This window comes from Dasypus novemcinctus, chromosome 5 (assembly GCF_030445035.2).
Source record: "Dasypus novemcinctus isolate mDasNov1 chromosome 5, mDasNov1.1.hap2, whole genome shotgun sequence".
In the NCBI taxonomy this organism is placed as follows: domain Eukaryota; kingdom Metazoa; phylum Chordata; class Mammalia; order Cingulata; family Dasypodidae; genus Dasypus; species Dasypus novemcinctus.
The window spans coordinates 24322795-24345482 of NC_080677.1; the positions used below are offsets into that span (position 1 = coordinate 24322795).

Sequence of the window (22688 nt, forward strand, 5' to 3'; positions counted from 1 at the left end):
GCCTATATTTACCTATGAAAATCTGTATAGTAAGATTTTTGGGCTGTGGGTTTTGGGGAGGAAGACCACAGAGGTGAAGTGCCATTCTCATCACATCTAAATAGATCTCACCTGTTTGAACATGCGCACCAGGAGAAGACCAAAGTGGACTCCACAGAGTGTTGAAAGTGAGAAGTACCTGGAAGACTCAAATCACCATACCACGAGGCATGATAAAGTCCTCAGTAAAGAACACTATGAGACACATCTGTGAAAGAGGAACAGAAAGTCAGGAGAAGAAATAGAGTTGGAAATACCTGGGATAAACCAAGGACGGCAAGGGAACAACTGCAATGGCAGAATTGTCATGCATGTTGGAAGTAGTAAAGAGCAGGACTCACAGTGCCCAATCAGTACTCTGGGGACAAATTCTAAGACCATTGTCCAAAGAAAGTACCCAGGACTATCTGCAGAAATGGCTGATTCTAGGGCTGAGGGAGGTAGGGAAAACACAGGTGAGCCTGGAGTGCCAGAGAATAAGAAAGTGCTTTGAAAACAGAACAGCAGCATATCAGGGACACAGGTGCCAACCTTAAAAAGCTTCCAATGGCTAATGCTGTACCTGTTTGAGCAATAAAATTGCTATTGGGTTGTAATCAAAAGTATAAAATAAATATCTATGAGTTCCTAGTGATAAAAATAAATAATTGGACATGATGCAAATATCCCATGCAGAAGAATTCAAAATAATGTATATTGAAACTCTGCCCTCAGATACGTGGAGCATAACTCCCCACCCTCAAGTATGGAAGAAACCTGACAGACACTGCTTTAGCCAGATGAGTAGGGCTCATGTCATCAGTGATTGGTCAGGTGGCAGTATGCACCCTTAATGGGATATGATAAAAACATTACTTCACCTCTGTGGTCTTCCCCTCAAAAACCCATAACCTGGTCCTACAATAAGAAAAACATTAGACCAAATTTAGGGATATTCTACAAAATGCCTGATTAGTATGCCTTAAAACTGTCAAGGTCATCAAAGCCAAAGATAGTCTGAGAAACTGTCCCAGTCTGAGCAACCACAGGAGACACAATGACTAAATATAACGTGATATCCCGGATGGGATCTTGGAACTGCAAAAGGACATATGATATTCTGATATTAAGGATTATCCTTAATGAAATCAGAATGAAGTATGGAGTTTAGCTAAGAATATATCAATATTCATTCATTAGTTGTGACAAATACAGCATAATAATATAACCATAGGGGAAACAGTAGGATGTACAAAAACTCTACTTTTTCTGTGATTCTAAGAAAACTATTCTAAACTAAAAAGTTTATTTAAATATTTTTAATAAAAGATAAGATCAGAAATATAAGGAAGAGTTGAGGACTATTGGAGAGCAAACATACATATTTACATACATATGCATATATAGACTCAAAATGAAGGAACTTGGGTAGACAGACCAAAATTGCTAGAAGAGACTATATAATTAGAGATGAAATGAAAGAAAGCATTTCTGATATTAAAAAAGAAAAAATTCTCTGAGAACAGATTGTGGGGCTTGATGCATTTTAGGAAAAATAAAAAGTGACTTGTACCTAAGCATATTGTGGTGAAATCTATATAAAGTACTGCCTATAAACATTTTCATAGCATTTCTGTTTAAAGCAGTGTTTAAAAAAAAAAAAATGAATTGTAAATTGCCATCATTGGCAGCACACTTGTTTTAAAAAGTCTATTTTTGAGATCTATTTTTTCATAATATAGCATCTTGTGTTCCCTTATAAGAGGAAACCGGTTTAATTTCATGCAGTTTCTAGAGTAGTTCAAGCTATTGAATTGCTAAGTGACTGGGTGTATCCTATTAATAAATTATTTTGCATAACTGGAATATCCATTTTGCAAATAAAGTCTTCGCTTTTTCATAAAAAAACAATTTCAGCAAATTAATTTCCCGAGTGATTCTGTTGAATAGGTTTAGTTTTTTGAATCTAGAAATACAAGAGAACCATTTAAAGCTAATTATTATTGGTAACAAAGTTGGAACGGTCGAAGGTCCACAGTAGTGCATGCGTTTGAAGTAGCTCATCCTGATCCAGGTGTCTTATCCTTAATTGTGATAGAGTGGTGTGAATAATTAAAACAAAAAAAAGACTAAGTTTGGAAACCCAGCAATGCATTTAAAACCCATGACTCCTCGTGCTACTTCTACCTTTTTCTTTTGACCTCACCAATGCCCCTTAACAGGAACACCTGTGAAGGATGTTCTCTTGACCTGATTCTTCTTTTTGGTCTTTCTTCTGGTACAATTCAGTGCTTCCTTCTAAATATAGTGATTGTATTCTTTTTAATCTTGAAAATCTTCTTCCAATTTTTTAAGAGCCAGAACGAAAATAGTATACTCAATGTATAGTCGAAAAGCAGCTGAAGAAGTGAAGCAAGAATTGATAAAGCTAAAAGTGAATTACTACATTCTAGAAGAGTCATGGTGTATAAGAAGATCCAAGTGAGTATTAAACACAATATTTTGTATGCAACTCAAAATTTTCCATTTTTACCACTTTCAAGTATACAATTTGCTGATATTAATTACATCCACAATGTTGTGCTACCATTGCCAAAATCCAGTACTCAAAAGTTTTTCATCACCCTAAACAGAAATTCTGCATACTTTACCTTACTCCCTGGCCCCTGGTAACATGAAATCTATCTGTCTCTGAATTTTCTTATTTTAGGTATTTCATGTAAGCGGGGTCAAATGATAATTGTCTTTTTATGTCTGCCTTATTTCACTCAACATGATGTCTTTAGGGTTCATCCATGTTGTAGCATGCATCAGAACTTCATTCCTTTTTATGGTTCAATAATATTCCATTATGTGTATATACCATATTTTGCTTATCTTTTCATCTGTCGATGGACACTTGGGTTGCTTCCACTTTTTCACAATTGTGAGGTGAACACATCACTGTGCAATGACCTATTTGAGTCCCTGCTTTCAATTCTTTTGGGTATATACCTAGAAGTGGGATTCCCAGGATATATGGTAATTCTCTGTTCAACTTTCTGAAGAACCTGATTTCCACAATGGCTGGACCACTTTACAATCCCACCAACAGGGTATAAGAATGGCCACATTCTTGTCAACACTTAATTTTCTATTTTTTTAATACTCGCCATCTTAGTGGTGTGGAATAGTGTTGCATTGTGGTTTTTATTTGCATTTCCCTTGTGACCAGTGATGTTGAGCATCTTTTCATGTGCTTATTGGCCATTTATATATCTTCTTTGGAGAAATGTATATTTAAGATCTTTGCCCATTCTTTAATTAGATTGTGTTTTTGTTGTTGAGTTTTAGTTCTTTGTATATTCTGGATATTAAACCCTTACCAGACATATGGTTAGCAATTATGTTCTCCCATTCTGTAGGTACCTCTTAGGTTTAAGTCCTTGATCCATTTACAGTTAATTTTTGTATATGGTGTGAGGTAGGAATCCACCTTCCTTCATTCAGCACCCTTTGCTGAAGAGACCATTCTTTCCCCAATTAATGTTCTTGGCACCTTTGTTGAAAATCAGTTGGCCATACACATTTGGATTTGTTTCTGAACTCTCAATTCAATTCTATTGGTCTCTATGTCTCTCTTTAGCCAGTACTACTCTGTGTCAATTGCTGTGGCTTTGTAAATATTTGTTTCTTTTATAATGATTTGCATGTGTATACTACCTAGAGGGATTACATTAGCACTGATGATCTCCCAAATTATTCATATTTGTGTTTGACATTTTATAAACTTTTATTTCTTTAAAGTTGAATGCATTTTCTTTCAAAACTTCCTGAGTTTTAAACCAAATAATGGGAAGTCTCATTGTAATAAGGCAGGCAGTATCCATGGTTCTGTTGCATCTTGGCTCCACACCACATCTCATGTATGGATGGGAACCCCTCTCAGCACATCTTAAAATGACACTTTTCTTTCTTGCTGCTAGACATCTTATTTGAGTAGAGACATAATTAAGTTTACTGTGATCCACATTCTGTTAGGTATACAGTTAAAATATATATATATATCCATATATATACGGATTTCCACAGGGAACTTCATTAAGCCAAGTATGGTTCTATGTGTCAGTATGATCTTGAAAGCAAATATGGATTCTGAGGTTGACTATTACTATTTGGAAATGTTGCTCCTGGGGGATTAGAGAGTGAATGGACATAACTTGCTATGTTATGACATTCATTTTGTGAGCACCTATGAATCATCTAAGCATTCACTGCCTGTAGAGCACAGCACACAAGCAATCTCAGCATGAATCTAGGATATTGTATTGAATACTATTTTAAATATATTCTCATTACTCTTTACTAAAGAGAAGACATTGATTGCGCTATCTGTTGCTTAATCATACTCATTTGCCATATATTTCAGGGAGACGCAAGAGTGTCCATAGTATCTACACAACTTTGCCCACAAAGGAATTCATATAATTGTTGAATTATTTTCCTGTGGATATGTGCCAAATGACTTGACCTTAATCAAGATTTACACTGTTACTGTTCCAGTAGTTATAATTTAGAAAATGCTTATGAACATAGGAATGCAATATGAAAATGCATATACTCACCTTTAGTTAACTTTATGTGATATAAATGTAGCACAAAAAAGTCATAAGCTACTCCTAAAACAATCTTATGAAGACATTATATTAAATGAATGGTGGGTAGGCTGATGTTTACAGAAGAAAGACCTTTTGTTTCACAGATTTTGACCAGAATTGAGCTTTTCTTTCTTGCCTTGAGCTTCTCTCTCCAATTCAGTTTTGTCTCAGACAGACTTACAGCCAGTATGAGACACCTGTGGTTACGGGGGCATAAAAATAATTTTCGTAACTTTTTTCCCCCAAGCTAACAATGAATCTTGATTCAAGATTCATTTTTTTCCTAGACACTTGCATGATGTTTTGAACATGTGAAAATTGCAAAGGCAGGGGGTGCACTTTGTTTTAAGATGGATTTGATAACTGTAGTAGGCTTATGTCTGATAAGCAGAGCACTGTTTTGTGTACACGAAAATGGATATAAAGACAAATTTAGGAAGTGTGGCAGTAAATCTTGCATAGTAAACAAAGTCAGCAGCCAATTAACTGTCTCCATTTAGAGCTCCCTTTGGGGCATTAGACTGCGAACTGGGAGTGGGGTAGGGGCTGTGCTGGATTCCCCCATCTAGACCTAGACGTGCCATTGTTGGGTCTGGTCCTGCAGTTCAGTGAGAGGGAGCTAAGAAAGCGGCTCTCTTCCATCTGTTTTCCCCACTCAGTAACTACAACACTTCCTGTCTACCACAACATTTAAGCTAGACTGCTTCTAAATCTCAGGAAACCTTAAACAGTTCCACTCTGCTTAAACCTTGCAACAAAACAAAAGCAGTACATTCTGCTTGAGCAGGAAAGCAAATAGGAAATTAGACAAGGAAAGAGGAGGAGGACTAATGTTTATCTAGTGCTTAATCTTTGCTCGCCTCAGTAGTGAGTGCTTTATTTGTATGATCTCATTTACAAGTGGCTTAATTGTAGGGCTTGATTATTCTCTAAATACTTGATACCCCATGTTCAAATACAAGTACTAAAATATACTCAAATGCAAGTTGTAGATAAATTTTTAATTATTCTTTTTATTCTTAGTTCTCTTTCTTTCATTAATTCTAAAAATAAAGTTGACATAAAATACGTGTATTCAGAAGAAAATTATTCAGATGTTCACTAATGCTCATCTCATCACATAATGATGGCGTGCTTTTTGCCATCTCTTTTTTCCTAAAAGCAGTTGAACTCAGGAGCTGGGTAGTTTTTCACTTCCTATATGGCTCACTCCAGACCACCATTGGCCAGGGTGTTGTAACAGTTTGGCCCTGACCCGTGCAAGAAAAAATGCTAGAAAATACTAGCCCAGTCAGATTGTCATGTGTGTTCAATGTTAGTAGAATCTATGTTGGTGAGGGTATGCAAAAAACATGCACAGAATATGTTTCATGGGAACACTGGAAAAATCTTTTGGGAGGTTAACTTGATGGGGACAAAGCAAAAAATCTGTGTAGGTCCTTTGACAGCAGTAGTGCTGCTTCAAGAAATTTGGTTTGCAGAAAGTATAGAGACACGGAATGTTTACAACAACACAGTTTTATAATGGCAAAATGGGAAACAAAATATCTACTCCCAGGGAATGGTTAATAATACATAAGAGTACTAGCAATTATTAAAACAATAAAGTAGGTCTTTATGTATTGAGATGGAAAATGGCCACACTTTAGTAAGAATCCTACAACAATCCTGTTTTTTAAGAGTAACCCAGGAGTATTTGTGGCTACACATATATCCCTATCTATATTTATATTGCTTGTGTATCTGAACATGCATAATAAAGGTCTCCCAGGATATATGCAGGATTGTTTACAGAAGTCTCATCTAAGAAATGGTGTTGGGGTGAAGGTGTCTTTCATTTTTTACTTTGTAGCATTCTGTACTTTGACACTTTTACAATGATTATACTTAAAAAACGATGTACATTCCTGTTATAGTGCTTCATGGTGAATGGTAGGGGAGTGGGACTGCAATTGAGGATAAAAGGGATTTGTTGGAAAAAGTTTTTATCTTTTAAAAAAAGATAAAGCAACTATGAAAAAAAACTAAGCAGTTGTCAATTCTGTATATTTTCTTTGTATTTTTCTCTTTAATTTCTCAAAAAAGCAACTAAGAAAGTGTGAAATCCAAATCAGTTATAGCTAAACTGTATTTGATTTAAAATAAATGTTGCAGTTATTTTGAAGGACTTATTTAGGCAAATAATGCATGGTAGATTTCATTTATACTGTTTTCTTTACAATACTGCTTTTAAGATTTAATTTAGAAAAATATTTAATAATGCATTTAGTTAATACATGAACTTAACTATACCAGGGTCATTAAATGGACTCATTGAATACAATCAAACCAACTTCTCTGAGAACTATATAAGCATACTTCTCAATTATAACTTATAAAATTGATGTATGATAGTATCTTTTATGGTTGGGCACTGTAGTAGAGATATTTTCTCTCTCAATCTCAAACCTATTTCATGGATGTTTTCCAATTTACAAATGGGGTAACTGAGACTGAGTCCAGTTAATGATGCCACATCACATTCTTGGTAAGTGGCTGAGGTAAAATTTAACCTAAATTTCTCTTATCCAAACATGTTATTTTGTTGGTCTGTTTTTCTTTTAATTTTTAAAAAAAATATTTTTTCTATACTAGTTGTCAGCTTACAGAACTGCATTAAAATACAAGATTTTCATATACCACCCCAAAACCAACACCATGTATTGGTGTAGAACATTTGTTACAGTTGATGATAGCACATTTTTATAATTCTTCAGTTACACTGTGTGGTTCCAGGGATTTTTTTTTTAGTTTTATTTATATACAATCAATTTATACACAATTTCCCCCTTTTAATCATACTCAGATATATATATCTCTGGGGTGTTAATTGTACTCACAATGTTGTGCTACTGTCACCACCATCCATTAACATAACATTTCCATCATTCCACATAGGAGCCCTGTATATTTTAAGACTTAACTTCCCATTCCCTATCCCCCCGTCCCATCCCCTGGTAACCTATATTCTAGCTGCTGACTCTGAGGTTGCTTATTCTCATTGTTTCAAATCACTGAGATCATGTAATATTTGTCCTTTCATGTCTAGCTTATTTCATACAACATGATATCCTCAGTGTTCATCCATGTGGCATGTATCACAATATATTTCTTTTGATAGCTGAATAAATTACATTTTATGTATATGCCACATTTTATTTATCCATTCATGGATTGATGGACATTTGGGTTGCTTCCCTCTTTTGTTAATTGTGAATAATGCTTCTATGAACTTTGGTGTGTAAAAATCTGTTCCGGTCCCTGCTTTCAATCCTTTTGGGAAAATAGTAGTGGGATTGCTGGGTCATATGGTAATTCTATGTTTAGCTTTCTGAGGAACCTCCAAACTGTCTTCCACAGCAGCTGCACCATTTTACATTGCTATCAGTAGTGAATGAGTGTTCCTGTTTCTTCGCATCCTCTCCAACACTTGTTATTTTCTGTTTTTTAAATAGCCGCCATTTTAATGCTTTACATTTGCATTTCCCTGATAAGTAATGATGAGCATCTTTTCATGTGCTTTCTGGCCATTTGTATATCTTCGTTGGAGAAATGTCTATTCAGGTCATTTTTAATTGGGTTGTTTGTATTTTTGTTGAAGAATTTTTTAAATACATTCTGAATATTAAATCTTACTGGATATCTGATTTCCAACTACTTTCTCCCATTGTGTAGGTTGCCATTTTACTTTCATGATAAAGTCCTTTGAGGCACAAAAAGTTTAAATTAGGTCCCATTTATCTAACTTTTCTTCTGTTGCTTGTGCTTTGGGTATAAGTCTGAGAAATCATTGCCTAACACAAGGCCCTGGAAATGCTTCCTGACATTTTTTTCTAGGACTTTGATAGTTCTATTTCTTATATTTATGTCTTTGATCCATTTTGAGTTGATTTTAGTTTACAGGGTGACTTAGGGGTCATCCTTTTGTTTTGCAGATGGAGTTCCAGTTTTCTCAGCACCATTTGTTGAGGAGACTCTTCTTTCACAACTGAGTGATCTTTGACCCCTCGTCAAAAATTAGTTGGCCGTAAATCTGAGTGATGATTTCTAATCTCTAAATTTGATTCTATTGGTCTTTGTTTTTGTGCCAGTACCATGCTGTTTTGATTACTCTGTAATAAGTTTTAAGACCCAGGAGTTTGAATCCTCCAGCTCCACTTTCTGTTTCAAGATGGCTTTAGCTCTTCGGGGTCCCTTACTCTTCTTCCATATAAATTTGATGATATACTTTTCTACTGCTGCAAAGAAAGTTGTTGGAATTTTTATTGGGATTGCATGGAATCTATAAATTGCCTTGGGTAGGACTGACATCTTTCTGATATTTAGTCTTCTAATCTATGAACATGGAATATCCTTCCATTTATTACCCTCCTTGATTTCTTTTAGCAATGTTTTCTAGTTTTCTGTATACAAAGCCTTCACGTCCTTGGTACTCTTATATATTTGATTCTTTTAGTTGCTATTGTGAATGGAATTTTTTTCTTGATTTCTTCTTCTGATTGAAGAACATCTTCATTGTTTGTGTATAGAAACACTGATTTTTGTGGTGTTGATCTTGTACACTTCCACATTGCTGAATTCATTTATTAGCTCTGAGCTTTGATGTGTATTTTTCAGGATTCTCTGTATATAGGATCATATCATCTGCAAATTTACTTCCTTCCCAAATTGGATGCCTTTTCTGTTTCTTGCTCTAGCTAGAACTTCCAGCACAATTTTGAATGACAGTGGTGACAGTGGGTATCCTTATCTTATTCCAGATCTTAGAGGGAAAGCATTCAGTCTTTTACCATTAAGTGAGCTATTCATTTCTGCCCTTTACCATGTTGAGGAAGTTTCCTTTTGTTCTTAGTGTTCTAAGTATTTTGATCAAGAGCATTGCTGGATTTTATCAAGTGACTTTTCTGTATCCATTGTGATGATCACATGTTCTTTTCCCTTCATTCTGTTAATGTGGTGTATTACAATAATTGCTTTTCTTATGTTAAACCAATCTTGCATAGCATGGTGTATATGGTGTACAATTCTTTTAATATGCTATTGGAGATTCAGTTTGATTTTGTTGAGAATTTTTGCATCTATATTCATAAGAGATATTGGTCTATAGTTTCTTTTCTTGTGGTATCTTTATCTAGCTTTGGTATGAGGGTGGTGTTGGCCTTGTAGAGTAAGCTAGTGAGAGTTCCCTCCTCTTCAATTTTTTTGGAAGAGTTTGTGCAGAATCATAGTTAATTCTTAGTTAATTCTTCTTGTAATGCTTGGTAGAATTCCCCTGAGAATCCATCTGGTTCTGGGCTTTTCTTTGTTGGGAGGTTTTTTACTACTGATTCAATCTCTTTATTAGTAATTCGTTTGAGATCTTTTACTACTTCTTGAGGCAATGTTGTGTGTCAGATTGAATTTGTGTATTTCATCTATGCTGTCTAAATGGCATACAGTTGTTCATAGTGTCCACTTATAGTCCTTTTAATGCTGCCCTTTTCATTTCTGATTTTCATTATTTGTGTCTTCTGTTTTTGTCAGTCTAACTAAAGGTGTGTCGATTTTGATTTGTTCAAAGAACCAGCTTTTGGTTTTGTTGATTCTATTATATTTGGTTTCTATTCCATTTTTCTCCACTCTTATCTTTATTTTCTTCCTTCTGTTCACTTTGGGTTTAGTTTTCTCTTCTTTCTAGTTTTCCAGTTGTGAAGTTGGATCTCTGATTTGAAGTCTTCTTTTCTAATAGAAGCGTTTAGAGCTGTAAGTTTCCCTCTCAGCACTGCCTTTGCTGCATCCCATAAGTTTTGGTATGTTGTATTTTCATTTTCATCTGCCTCAAGATATTTCCTGATTGCCTCTTTAGCCCATTGGTTGCTCAATTTCCACATTTAAATTTTCCATTTCCCTCACTGATTTCTAGTTTCATTCTGTTGCAGCTGGAGAATATACATATGATTTCAGTGTTTTTGAACTTATTAAGACTTGTTTTGTGCGCCACCACATGGCCACCACATGGTCTGTCCTGAAGAATGATCCATGTGAACTCAAGAAGAATGTGTATTCTGTTTCGGTTGGGTGCACTGTTCCATATATTTGTTGGTTCTAGTTGGTTTAGAGTATCATTCAAGTCTAATACTTATTGATCTTTTGACTAGATGTTCTATCAATTATTGTGTGGTGTATTAAAGACTCCTACTATTAATGTAAAACTGTCAATTTGTCCCTTCAAATCTGTATTTGCTTCATATGTTTTAGGGCTCTGCAGTTGGGTGAATATATATTTACTTATAATTTAATATTGTTACATCTTCCTGTTGAATTGTCCCCTTTATCAGTATAAAATGACCATCTTTGTTCCTTATAACTGTTTTTGACTTAATGTCTACTTTGTCTGTTATTAGTATAGCCACCCAAGCTCTCTTTTAGTTGCTTACATATTTTTTTCTATCCTATCCTTTCACCATCAACCTACTTTTATCTTTTAAGGTGAGTTTCTTGCAGTGTATAGTCGAGTCACACTTTTTTATCCATTCTGGCAATCTCTGCCCTTTGACTGGAGAGTTTAATCCATTTGTATTTAAAGTCACTACTGATAATACAGGACTTTTTCTTCTGCCATTTAGCCTTTTTAAGTCTTATACCATTTCAGCCCTTCACTTCTATTAATGCCTACTTTTGTACTTGCTTTTTGTTTTTGAGTTGCACCATACTGAGTGCTTCTCATTTCTAAATATATTTTTAATCTAATTTCTTTTTGGTTACTTGGGTTTAAAATTTAACATCCTAAATATAACAAGCATATTTGATGATACCAACTTAACTTCAATAGCATGCACATATACTTTTCCTATACCCGTCACCCCACCTTTTTTTGCACTTGTTACCATTTATCTTTGTATATGTGCAAAGACAGACTTATTTTTTATACATTTGGATTAAAGCACCTGTTAAGAAGAATCAGAGTTACATACCAAACAATGCAGTACAATAATACTGGCATTTATAATTACCCAAATGATTACATTTACCACTGGTCTTTATTTCTTTATGCTGCTTTGAATCTCTGACTAGTTTTCTTTGACTTCAGTCTGAATAACTCCCCTTAACACTGCTTTTAGGGCAGGTCAAGTGGTAATGAACCCCCTCAGCTTCCCCTCCCCACCCCCCTCAGCTTTTGTTTATCTGAGAATATCTTAATCTCCCCCATTTTTCAAAGAGAATCTTGCTGGATATAAAATTCTTGGCTGACAGTTGTATTTTAACCCCACTGTCTTCTTGCCTTCATGGCTTCTGATAAGAAATTGGTACTCAGTCTAATTGGGACTCTCTTGTATGTAAGATACCACTTTTCCTTTGAAGCTTTCAGATCTCTCCTTTTGTCTTTTGTATTCAATATTGTAATCAATATATAATGGGGTGTATTGTTCCTCATGTTTATCCCATTTGATGTTCTGTGGGCTCTTTGGATATGGATATGCATATTCATGTCTTTGGCTAAGTTTGGGAAGTTTTCTGTCATTATTTCTTTCAATATTCTTCCTGCCCCTTTTTCTTTCTTTTCCTTCTGGGACTCTCATAATGTGAGATGGTGCCCCAGAGCTGCCTTAGGCGATTTTTGCTTATAACATTTTTTTTTTTCCTCCTCAGCCAGACTCATTTCAAGTTTCTTGTCTTTGAGTTCTTTCTTCTGATTCTTTCTTCTGCCAGCTCCAGTCTGCTCTTGAAACCCTCCCGGTTTCAAATTACTTCTCATTACAATAATTGTTGTCTTCAACTCCAGTGGTTCTGTTCGGTTCCTTTTTAATGTTTATATCTTTTCACTTAGATTCTCTTATTCATTGATTGTTTTCCTGATATCCTTTAGTTCTTTCTCGGTACTTTCCTTTACCTCCTTGAACATTTTAACGGCCTTGTTCAGCACTTTATCCTCTTCCTTGGACAGGCCATCATTTATTGTTTTCTTGTCTTATATTCTTTGCTGCACACTGTACATTTTACTATTTTAAAATGTTAAGTCTGGGATTTACTTCCTGCAATGTCTGTTTCTTGATTTTATAACCAGCTGGTGTTAAGACAGATTTTCTTGACATCAGCCCTGCTATTAGGAAGGTCTGCTTTCTGGGCCTTTGTCTTGTCCTGGGCTTTTGCTTAATAGTTGTTTTGGAGTCCTCCTGTTTACAGGAATTTGGTTGACCTCTCTGTACCCCAGAAGACAGACCTTCTGTGGTATTTGAAGCCAGCAGGCATTTTTTTTTCGTCCCAGAATGCCAACCTCTATCATTTTTAAACCTTTTTATTGTCTCAAGCTGCTTTTGCCTGAAGGGAAAATTCTGGGAAGAGGGACATAATGAAGATGTCGTTCCCAAGTCAGTCTTTCCCAGCCAAAACTGGGCCAGGGAGCAAAGGGATTACAGACTGGCTCCAAAGTGCACCCAGGGAAGGGATCAGGAAGGGTACCAAAAGCTCCAACAGCTCCCCAAAGCTGAGCTTTCCTGGCCTGCCCAGCAAAAGCAGCACTGCATCTTTAAGTCTCCATTCCTGCTACCACATCCCCTGTCCAGTTGATACAACAGTTGCTGCTACCTTTGTCCAGGCTGGGTTAGAACAACAGCTGACTTCAGAGCCAGGCCCCTAAGCAATCTGAAGTTGCTCATCAAAAGCCATGATCACCCTTGCCTACCCCTGTTCTTGGGAATAGGATTTTTATATTCCCCAGAGAGCCTATGAGGGGCTGGACCTCTTAGCAGCCTGCTCAGGGTGGGGGAAAGTCTCAGGTAGCTGCCACACAGCATTTTATTGTCCTTTCTCATAGTTTATCAGCCTCTTCCTCCCATTCTTCCCTGGATGCTATATGTACAGTGTTTTTCTGGCTTCTCGGGCTCCAAAATAGTTGTTTCAGACAGTTCCTGCCTGTTTAATACTTGTTTCGGAGGAAGGCTCCCTGCTTCACCATCTGTCCACAATTCCCCTGTAGGTCTTTTTTTTTTTTCTTTATAGTTAGCCTTGCTGTATTCACTTTGCTCTAAAGAGAATTTATGGGAACTTACAAAAATATAAATAACTCTGACAGGATTTTTTTAAGTAAGTTAAATTAGGTATTAAAAATGAAATTAAGGCAAGAATAAGCTTATATAATATATATCCATTTTTGATCTGTACATTAATTTTTCTAGGCCTGGTTGCAGCATGCCCGAAATTTGGGATGTGGAAGATCCTGCTAATGCTGGGAAGACTCCCTTATGTAACCTTTTGGTTAAGGATTCAAAGCCTCACTTCACCACTGTATTCCAGAACAGTGTTTACAAAGTTTTAGAAGTTATAAAAGAATGACTGCTACCTGAACTGCTGACTACAAACGGATATATCAGTAATGGTTTTAATTTTTTTGCTAATAACTTATTTTTAATTCTAATCACAAAGACTTTTAGAGTTAACTGTTTTCAAATAGAAAGTGTTTTATTTGGCCAATTTGAACATCACTCTGAATGTGAAATGTACTTACTTTCTTCAATTAGTTACTATTTCAGTACACCCCTTAAAATTTGCTATGCAATTAAGTATATGCTTGTATGTTGCTTAAATATCTGTGCTAATGTGAGCAAAACTACCTGTATAAAAGTAATATGATGAGTCATGAGGATAGTGTGAAAAGATAGCCAGTTTTGACCTGTTAACATTGTGCTGACAGTAGTGCTTGTCTGCCTGCCTGTCTCTCTTCCCCTCAACATTCTTGGTCAAATAAGTGCTATTTACTCATTTAATTATTTAGCTTAATTTAATTATTAAGTACTTATTCTTGGTTTTAAAAAAAGTTTTAATGGCAATTTTACATTTTTTTCATGTTCACATTTTTAAAATATTTTAATACCTTTAAACTAGTTTTTAAATTTCCATGTTTTGTTGAAGTTTTAAGAAAAACAATTTTAAACATCCCCAAATAAAATACATCTAGAAACTTATCTGTATTTGAATTGACATCATTTACAGTGGAACAATAGATTATGTAGTAAATTTTCTTTCACTATTAAGATACAATAAAATGTGACTAATTTTTCTGTCAAAAGTACAGGAATGATAAATGACTTTTTTTGTATTAACTTTTAAAATTTCTTGACTTTAATTAGTGAAACCCTAGACCTCACGTTATAATTTTGGTTTTAAAAATCCTCAGTTTAGTATGAGAAATGAGTATATTTAGTCTTGAGACATTTCAAATCCTGCTTTGAATTTCTTGTATGAATTTGTTTTGTAAAGTTAATTTGTGTGAAATGAGATTCTTCAAACCTAACTTCTCCTAGTTCTGAGAAATGGTTTATAATTTTAAATACTAAGCAGACCATGACCGAGGCTGACTACACATTTAATTACACAGTGTTCTCTTTATTAACCCCAGGTAGATTAACCTCATTGTGGATTGTCCATGAGACCCGAGTCCTCAGGGATGGTTTCCTGTGCCCTCTCCTGGGAGCCACTGAAGATCTGATCTCTTTTTTGCCTTCTTACCAGAGCCAAAGAATGAGCCCAGTCTGGGGAAAGCACTAGCTTTCTTACATTGGGAAGCTGAAAGACAGCACCTCCGGCCTTGGTTTGGGCTCTTGGTGAGGAGCAATCCCCTTGCCCCCCGAGCCAGCATCTCTCATGGATTCTAAGCCTTACCTGGAGTCTGCCACAAAGATGCTGTCAGTGTTTTCCAGATGTGTTGTCATTCTTTCTCATTTGCTGGTTGACTTTTTATTTCTTAGGCTTGTGCCAATTTCAAAAAGTAGGGAAAGCAGGTGGGAAGTTGTGGATCTGGTGTAAAATTTGAGCAAGAATGCAGCAAACCTGATGTGTGCAAGAGGCTGTAAGGTTAAAGAGGAAGTGCCAGGGACTCTCCTTCCTGTCTCCATGTGCATGCACAGACAGGTAAAAAGAGGGGAATATGCTCTGCTTTATATGCAAGTGTTTCTCACCCAAATGTGCCGATTTAGTACATCCAGCGCTTACAATTTAAATTTTTTAAAAAAATGTATTCTTTATTTTCCAACCCTCCAGTAATTCCCTTCCAATATTTTCGCATATAATGGTTGGAAATTCTGTGCTGGAAAAAAAAAACACATTAAAATGCTGTTAAAACAGTTTCATATACTGAAAAACATTAAAAGTAGTCTACATTTGTTTTTTCAGAATAATCATTTTGTAACAGTATTTATTAATGTAACTCCACCAGCAAACTCTGATTATATTTTAGGCAACCCAGTTTAGAACAAAAACCTTGGTGGCTAAACTGCACACTCAGCCTTGATTCACATATAGTAGTAGCCGGTGCTGTAGATTATAAATATCTTTTATGGCAACATAGAATAGTAGTAGGTTCAATACAAATGACAAAACAGTATTAAAGCTCAGTATTTTATGTATTTTTAGCATTTAAAAATATTTTTGCTTTATTGTGAGGAAAGTAAGAATGGGCATGAAGACAAAGGAAATAGCTTATTGCTAGGACATTTAAAAAAACACGTTGGGGCAGTATTTCTATAAAAGGATAGAAGCCTCTGAAAAGCTTGGCAGAGTTAAAATGGGCTGATAAGATTAAAGAAAGAATAAAAGGATGTATTAGGAATAAAGTGATATTGAATAGGAGCAATTTTTATGAATTTTATTCCAGTTGGTTACATGTATATGTATGTTCAATAAAAAAAGATCATGAAAATGTTTCCTGTTTTGATTTCCATCTTGACTATGAATATGCCTAGCCTCATTCTGCAGACAGATAGCCATGAACAAGTTTGTGGCTGGGTGCAGTCCTGAAAAAGGGGGGAAGAATTCTAACAGTGGGTTTCATGAAACGACTTGGACCTCCTTCATGGTGGGGGTGTAGGGAATGGGCCTACAATACTTATATTTTTGTATCACATCACTTTCTCTGTCGTTTCCTTCAGGGAACACAATATTTCATTAAAACCATATTTGGGGGATAATTACAGAGTTGCTAAAAGCTTTTTTTTCCATACATTAAACCACAAACAGGTTTGGTGTTATAACATTTCCTACATTATAGCTCCATAAATATTGCTTGATAAAAACGTCTGTTTATTGTTTTGACCACTTGGAAAAAAAGACAATTTAGCTTAGTTCCCTCCTGCATAATTAATTCCTTAACACTGTGACACCGTAGGATTCTCCGACATCTTTTGGGAATGAGGTGGTCTATGACAGTGGTTCTCAAATTTAGCATGCATCAGAATTACCTAACAGCTTGTTAAAATACAGGTGGCTCTGCCCCAGCCTACAATTTGATTCAGTGGGTTTAAGATGGAACCTGAGAATTTGTATTTCTAACCAACTGTTTGATGCTGATACTGTTATAAGGGCCCAGACCACACTTGAGAACCTCTGCTCTAAAGGAAGGGCAAACTATCTGGAAGGCTAGTGTGGGAGCGATCCATTCCTGATAGCCCCTACCCCACCAGGACACAGACTAGCCCTATACTGAAAACTGAATTTCACTAAGTCCCTTTATTTCTTAGCTAGGAGCAAAGCATGGATAAAGTCATTTTTAACCGGAACAGGATATACCTTATTTGAATAGCGTAAACTGGACTTGGCTTGGGCCTGTTTTTTTTTTTTTTAAAGATGGAAAAGGAGAAGTCCTTTGAAACTGAACTTCCTTTTGTAAAATTACTTTGTCTAGAAGAAAATAGGAAGTTCAGTGATGTGTTTGGATTTTTAAAATTCATTTCCTTCTGTTTTAGCCCCAGAAACCCTCAGTCTTCTCCATTAGAGAACAGCTAAGGATCAGCACTCAGTCACCATCACCTGTTGCTGCCTCTCATCTCCTTCCTCTAACTAGAAGTTTCTTACTTGAATCAGTAACTGTTCCCTGAGTGGAAGAGAGGTGCTGCTTTTAAACTTCGTAACATTCCTCAATTGGTCTTCATTTCACTGTACAGTATCAGTACAGATTTGAAGTTGAAAGGGACAATAAGGTGTAGAAAGATCTTGGAAGTTTTTTCCTTTGACATTTCCCCCATGAAAAGAAATTCTGAATGAAAGTAATAGTTATCCCTTCTATATTTGGATGGATTTTTCCATCACAGTTTTGATATATTGCACGTCAGAAAAAGAAACAATGGGAATTTGGGAGTTTTGCAGAAGCTACAGATCATAAGGAAAAAGTTTAGAATATCAGAAATGCTCACAATATATGTATTTTACAATAAGGTACTGTAAACACACAATAGAAGAGAAAAAAATTCAGGCTTCTCACCATATGCCTGTATTTCTCAGATCATGAGGGCACCGTGCCCTTAACCCCCATGATGTGGAAAGGAGAAAGGTAGTTAAAAAGTATAAAGGTTCTTAAGATTTTGAGTCATTGCAGTTTAAGAAAGAAGTAAGATTTTTTTGTCTCTCTCTCCTCCCAAAAGAATGGACTATTGATACTGGCTGGCTTTCAGTTATCAATTACCTCTGACCCCAAACTCTTATTTCTTCTTTTTAATGAAGCTTTAGGTTACATAAATGCTACATAAAAACATAGGGGATTCTCATATGCCCCATCCCTTCCCACACCAATAACATCCCTCATGAGTGTGGTACATTTGCCACAATTGATGAATGCACGATGCATTGCTACCAATGGTGGACTATAGTTTATAGTTTACACTCTGTCCCGCACAATTTTGTAGGTTATGACAATATATAATGGCCTGTATCCATCACTGCAATGTGATTCAGGACATCTCCAATGTCCCCAAAATGCCCCCATGTTACACCTATTCCCTCCCTCCCCTTAGAAACTGGTGGCCACTGCCTTTAGATCAATGATAAAAGTTCTTCCATTGCTAGAATCACAATAAGTCTATAGTAACAATAATAAGTCTACTTTAGTCTATTGTTCATTCCCAATCTTGAGAATTTGGGGATGGTGATGCCCACTCTTGTTTCTAATTGAGAGGGGACTTAGATCCCATGGGGCAGATGGATGGAACTATCTTGCCTGCAGTTGCAGACAGTCTCTTTTCCTTGGGATGGGCATTGTCCATCATCATCTCCTTGTTGCTTGTCCTGGGTGAGTCCAGTGAACTGGAGAGTAGGTGTTACAACTCTGCTGAGATTCAAGTTCAACTGGCACATGAATGGACCAAAGATTTAAGTCTCTGGGGCATATATTTAACAGTATAATGCTAATTATAGGTTCAAATAAAATGGGCAGAAGAGCCATGTGTAGGGAAACTATAAATGAGTATAACTCTGTTACACTGGGGAGCATAAATACAGAGTAGGGCCCACTGACAAAGTGCCTCATTGCTGAGCTTGTCTGCCCTGCATAGAGTGTCTAAATGTCTCTAGAGCCCTCAGAAGCTCTGCTGTTTGAGGCAGTATTTACTGTGACTGTCAATGAGATCCTGCTGAGAAGTACATAAGCATAACCTCTGGAATGACTTCCCGATTCACTTTGAAATTTCTTAGTCATAGAAACTAATTTGTATTTCATCTTTCCCCCTTTTGGTCAAGATCTTTTTCCAGGTGCATTGCTAGTTGGCACTTGGGAATAATCCCTCAGTGCCTGGGAGGCTCATCCCCAGGAGTCATGTCCCTTGTTGGGGTGAAGGTAGTGCGTTTATATGATGAGCTGGCTTAGAGAGAGGCCACATTTGAACAACAAGGAGGCTTTCAGGAGGTAACTCTTAGGCAATATATAATACAAGGCTAAGTTTCAGTTTCACAAGAAAAGGTTCATAAGTATAATCATCAATATCAAGGGCTTGGTATAATTATCTGTCTGCATTCACTAGACACTGCCCTTGTACTTGGAGGATTCTTGCTGATATTTAGAGAATGTAGCAGGACAACCCAGGATGGGAATTCAATATTCTTTTGGTTATTGTGTGGGTCTCCACCCACTGAGACAAGGCCCCATGAATGCTTGAACATATTCATATGCCTTAGAGGCATGCCCAAGGTGTACCCCTCCCCACACATGCCCCCATCATCAACACCCCACACCAGTGATCCTCCCCTGCCACAGCTGTAACCCTTCTGTGATCCAAAACCTCGCCAAAAATGAAGCAAACAAAATAACCAAATAAAAATAAGGAAATGAAATAATAGTTTAAAAAATAACAAATAAAATACAAAAAAAATTTTAAAATGAATATAAAAAACTTTTAGACAGTGTCTTTTATTACTGTAAGATCTGTTCTATGTGTACAGTGCCGGTCTCTTCTGTATATTCCCCCAGTGTCTTATTTTTTCCATTTTATCTTCAAAGAAGCTTTAGGTTACAGGAAAAGCACATAGAAAATTCAGAGGATTTCTATATACCCAATCCCTTCCCCCTTTCCCACTCCCCTATTAATAAGGTATTAATGAGGATGGTACATTTGTTACAAGTGATATAAAAATATTGAAGCCTTCGTATTAACCAAGGTCAATAGTTTACATTATGGTTCACAGAACTGTACATTTTCATAGGTTTTGATGAAATTTAAATGGTCTCTATCCATTATTGTAAGATCATGCAGAACAACTGTAATGCCCTAAAAAATGCCCTATGTTCCATCTATTCTACCCTCCCCCTCCCTCAGAACCTATGGTAACCACTAAGTTTCAATTTTTGAAGAATAAGATTCATAGCTACTTTCAGTAATGTTGAGGACTTGACATATTGGTCTGTTTTCTTAAGCATTGCCTATCTTCTTGAGAGAGTCTTGTCTCTCGAATTGAGAACACAGCAGGATTCCCTAGGATGGTAGTTTAATATTTTCTTGTTTATTATGTGGGTCTCCACCCACTGAGATAACACAGTATACCAAGACGATCACTTTCATATTCCATAGAAGCATCTGCAATGACTTTAAATACCTGTAAGAGAAAAATGGAATGGTATATTATCCATGAGCCTTGTGTTGGAGTGAAATGGACTGATTGCTTGCTGTGCACTGTCTGTCCAGCAAATGGGATGTGCCAGTGAATAGAACCACAGAGACACCAGCACTCGTGAAGCTCACCTTCTAGTAAAGTGGGGGAAGGAGGGAAGACAGAGTCAGTTATAGACATGGGAAACAGGTCAGTCATGTGCTGTAAGTTACATAGAAATAAGAAAAGGGGGACGTCGTGGTAAGGTGGATCAAGAGTGCCAGTGTTCAGGAGCGGGAGATTTGAGGTATAAATGAGGTAGTCAGGGCAGGCCTTATTGAGAAGGAAGACTGGAGCAGGATTTGAAGGAGAAGAGGGAAATAACAAAGTAGATATCTCAGAGAAGAATGTTCTAGGTTGATGCAGCAGCTAGGGCAAAACCCTTAGGGCTGGTTGGTTGGTGTTAATGTTTTTCCTTTTTTTTTTTTTTTTTTTTTTACAATTTTCATGTTTCCTTCTCCTTATAATTTTTCTTATACCATTAGTTTGTTCTGTATGATTGATACGTATACAAGGATATTGGCAATGTATAGGGAAGCTAAGAACAAACATAAAATGACCAATCATGAATCTACCTTCTAGCTTGATGAATAGAATCTTATCTTCCTTTGAAGCCCTTGTGTGCCCCGAACATAGGCCCTTACTTCTCCTATAGGTAAATTAACTTGCTTTTCTTTATAACTTTACCACATACATATTCCTAAATAATATGTACTTTCAGTTTTAAATATTACCATTTTTTTCAAGATTTATAAAAACGGTATCATTTTATGTGACATTTCCACTCAGGTCTCTGAAATTTGTTTACTAGTAGAGTTCAGACATTTTCATTGTTTTAGCTTTTCTATTGTATAAATAAGGCACAATTTGTTTATCCATTTTCTTGTTAAAGGACATTCAGGTTAATTCCAGTGTTTTCCTTTATGAGTAATGCTTCACAATTTTTATACGTATCTCCTGGGCTCATATTAATAGTTTCTCTGAGGTATTTAACTGGTAGTAGAATTGCTGGGAAATGAATTATGCATTGTTCAGTATCATAATTTGATACCAGGTTGTTTTTCCAAAATGATTGGACCACTTCAAATAGGAATGTGTAACAGTCCATTCTATTTTACATCCTTTTACATTTTATCAATTTGGTGAGTGTTAAATGGTATTTTATAACCTTAATTTGCATTTCTCTGGTTCTCAGGAAAACTGAGCACCTTTTGGTATGTTTATGGGCCCTTCATGTTTCCTTTTCTGTGACATGCTTTTTCCTTTTTTCCTCTATTTCTCCTGTGTTGTCTTTTTTTTTTTTTCAGAGTTACTTTATTTATTTCTTTCCCCTTCCCTCCCCTCCCCGCCCCCCGCCCCAGTTGTTTGTTCTCTGTGTCCATTTGCTGCGTGTTCTTCTTTATCCACTTCTGTTGTCAGTGGCACAGGAAACTGTTCCTTGGGATGGGTGTTGTCCATCATCCTGGATGAGTTCATTGACCTGGAGAATAGGTACTGCAACTCTGCTGAAATTCAGGGCTCAATTGGCACATGAATGGACCAAAGATTTAAGTCTCTGGAACATATATTTAACAAGTATAGTGCTAATTATAGGTTCAGATAAAAAGGCAGAAGAGCCATGTCTAGGAAAACTATGTCTAACTCTGTTACACTGGGGAGCATAAAATTCCAGAGTAAGGCCCACTGACAGGGTGCCAAATTCCTGAGCTTGCTTATAGTATTTGAATGTCTCTAGAGCCCTCAAGAGCACCACTGTTTGAGGAAGTGTTTACTGTGGCAGCCAATGAGAGCCTGCTGAGACGTGCCTAAGCGTAACCAAGGAATGACCTCCTGACTCACTTTGAAATCTCTTACCCATAAAATCTCATTTGTACTTCCCCCTTATGGTCAAGATCTTTTTCTGAGCACATTGCTAGTTGGCTCTTGGTGATAATCCCTCGGTGCCAGGGAGACTCATCCCCGTGAGTCATGTCCCCCGTCAGGGGGAAGATAGTGCATTCATATGAGTTGGCTTAGTGAGAGGCCACATTTGAGCAACAAGGAGGATTTCAGGAGGTAACTCTTAGGCAATATATAATACCAGGCTAAGTTTCAGTTTCATGAGAAAGG

At 36.5% G+C, this 22688-nt stretch overlaps 1 protein-coding gene across 1 annotated transcript in view; it reads left to right on the forward strand.

The window, feature by feature from the left end:
• The window catches only part of DPY19L1 (dpy-19 like C-mannosyltransferase 1), a 121676-nt gene extending 105308 nt beyond the window's left edge, over nucleotides 1–16368 (forward strand). The window contains 3 exon segments of the mRNA XM_058296783.2: nucleotides 2374–2499; nucleotides 13850–14043; nucleotides 15070–16368. Of these exon segments, the coding sequence (XP_058152766.1) occupies nucleotides 2374–2499; nucleotides 13850–14006 (283 nt within the window). The 3' untranslated portion in view covers nucleotides 14007–14043; nucleotides 15070–16368.
• The last annotated feature ends 6320 nt before the right edge of the window (nucleotides 16369–22688 follow it).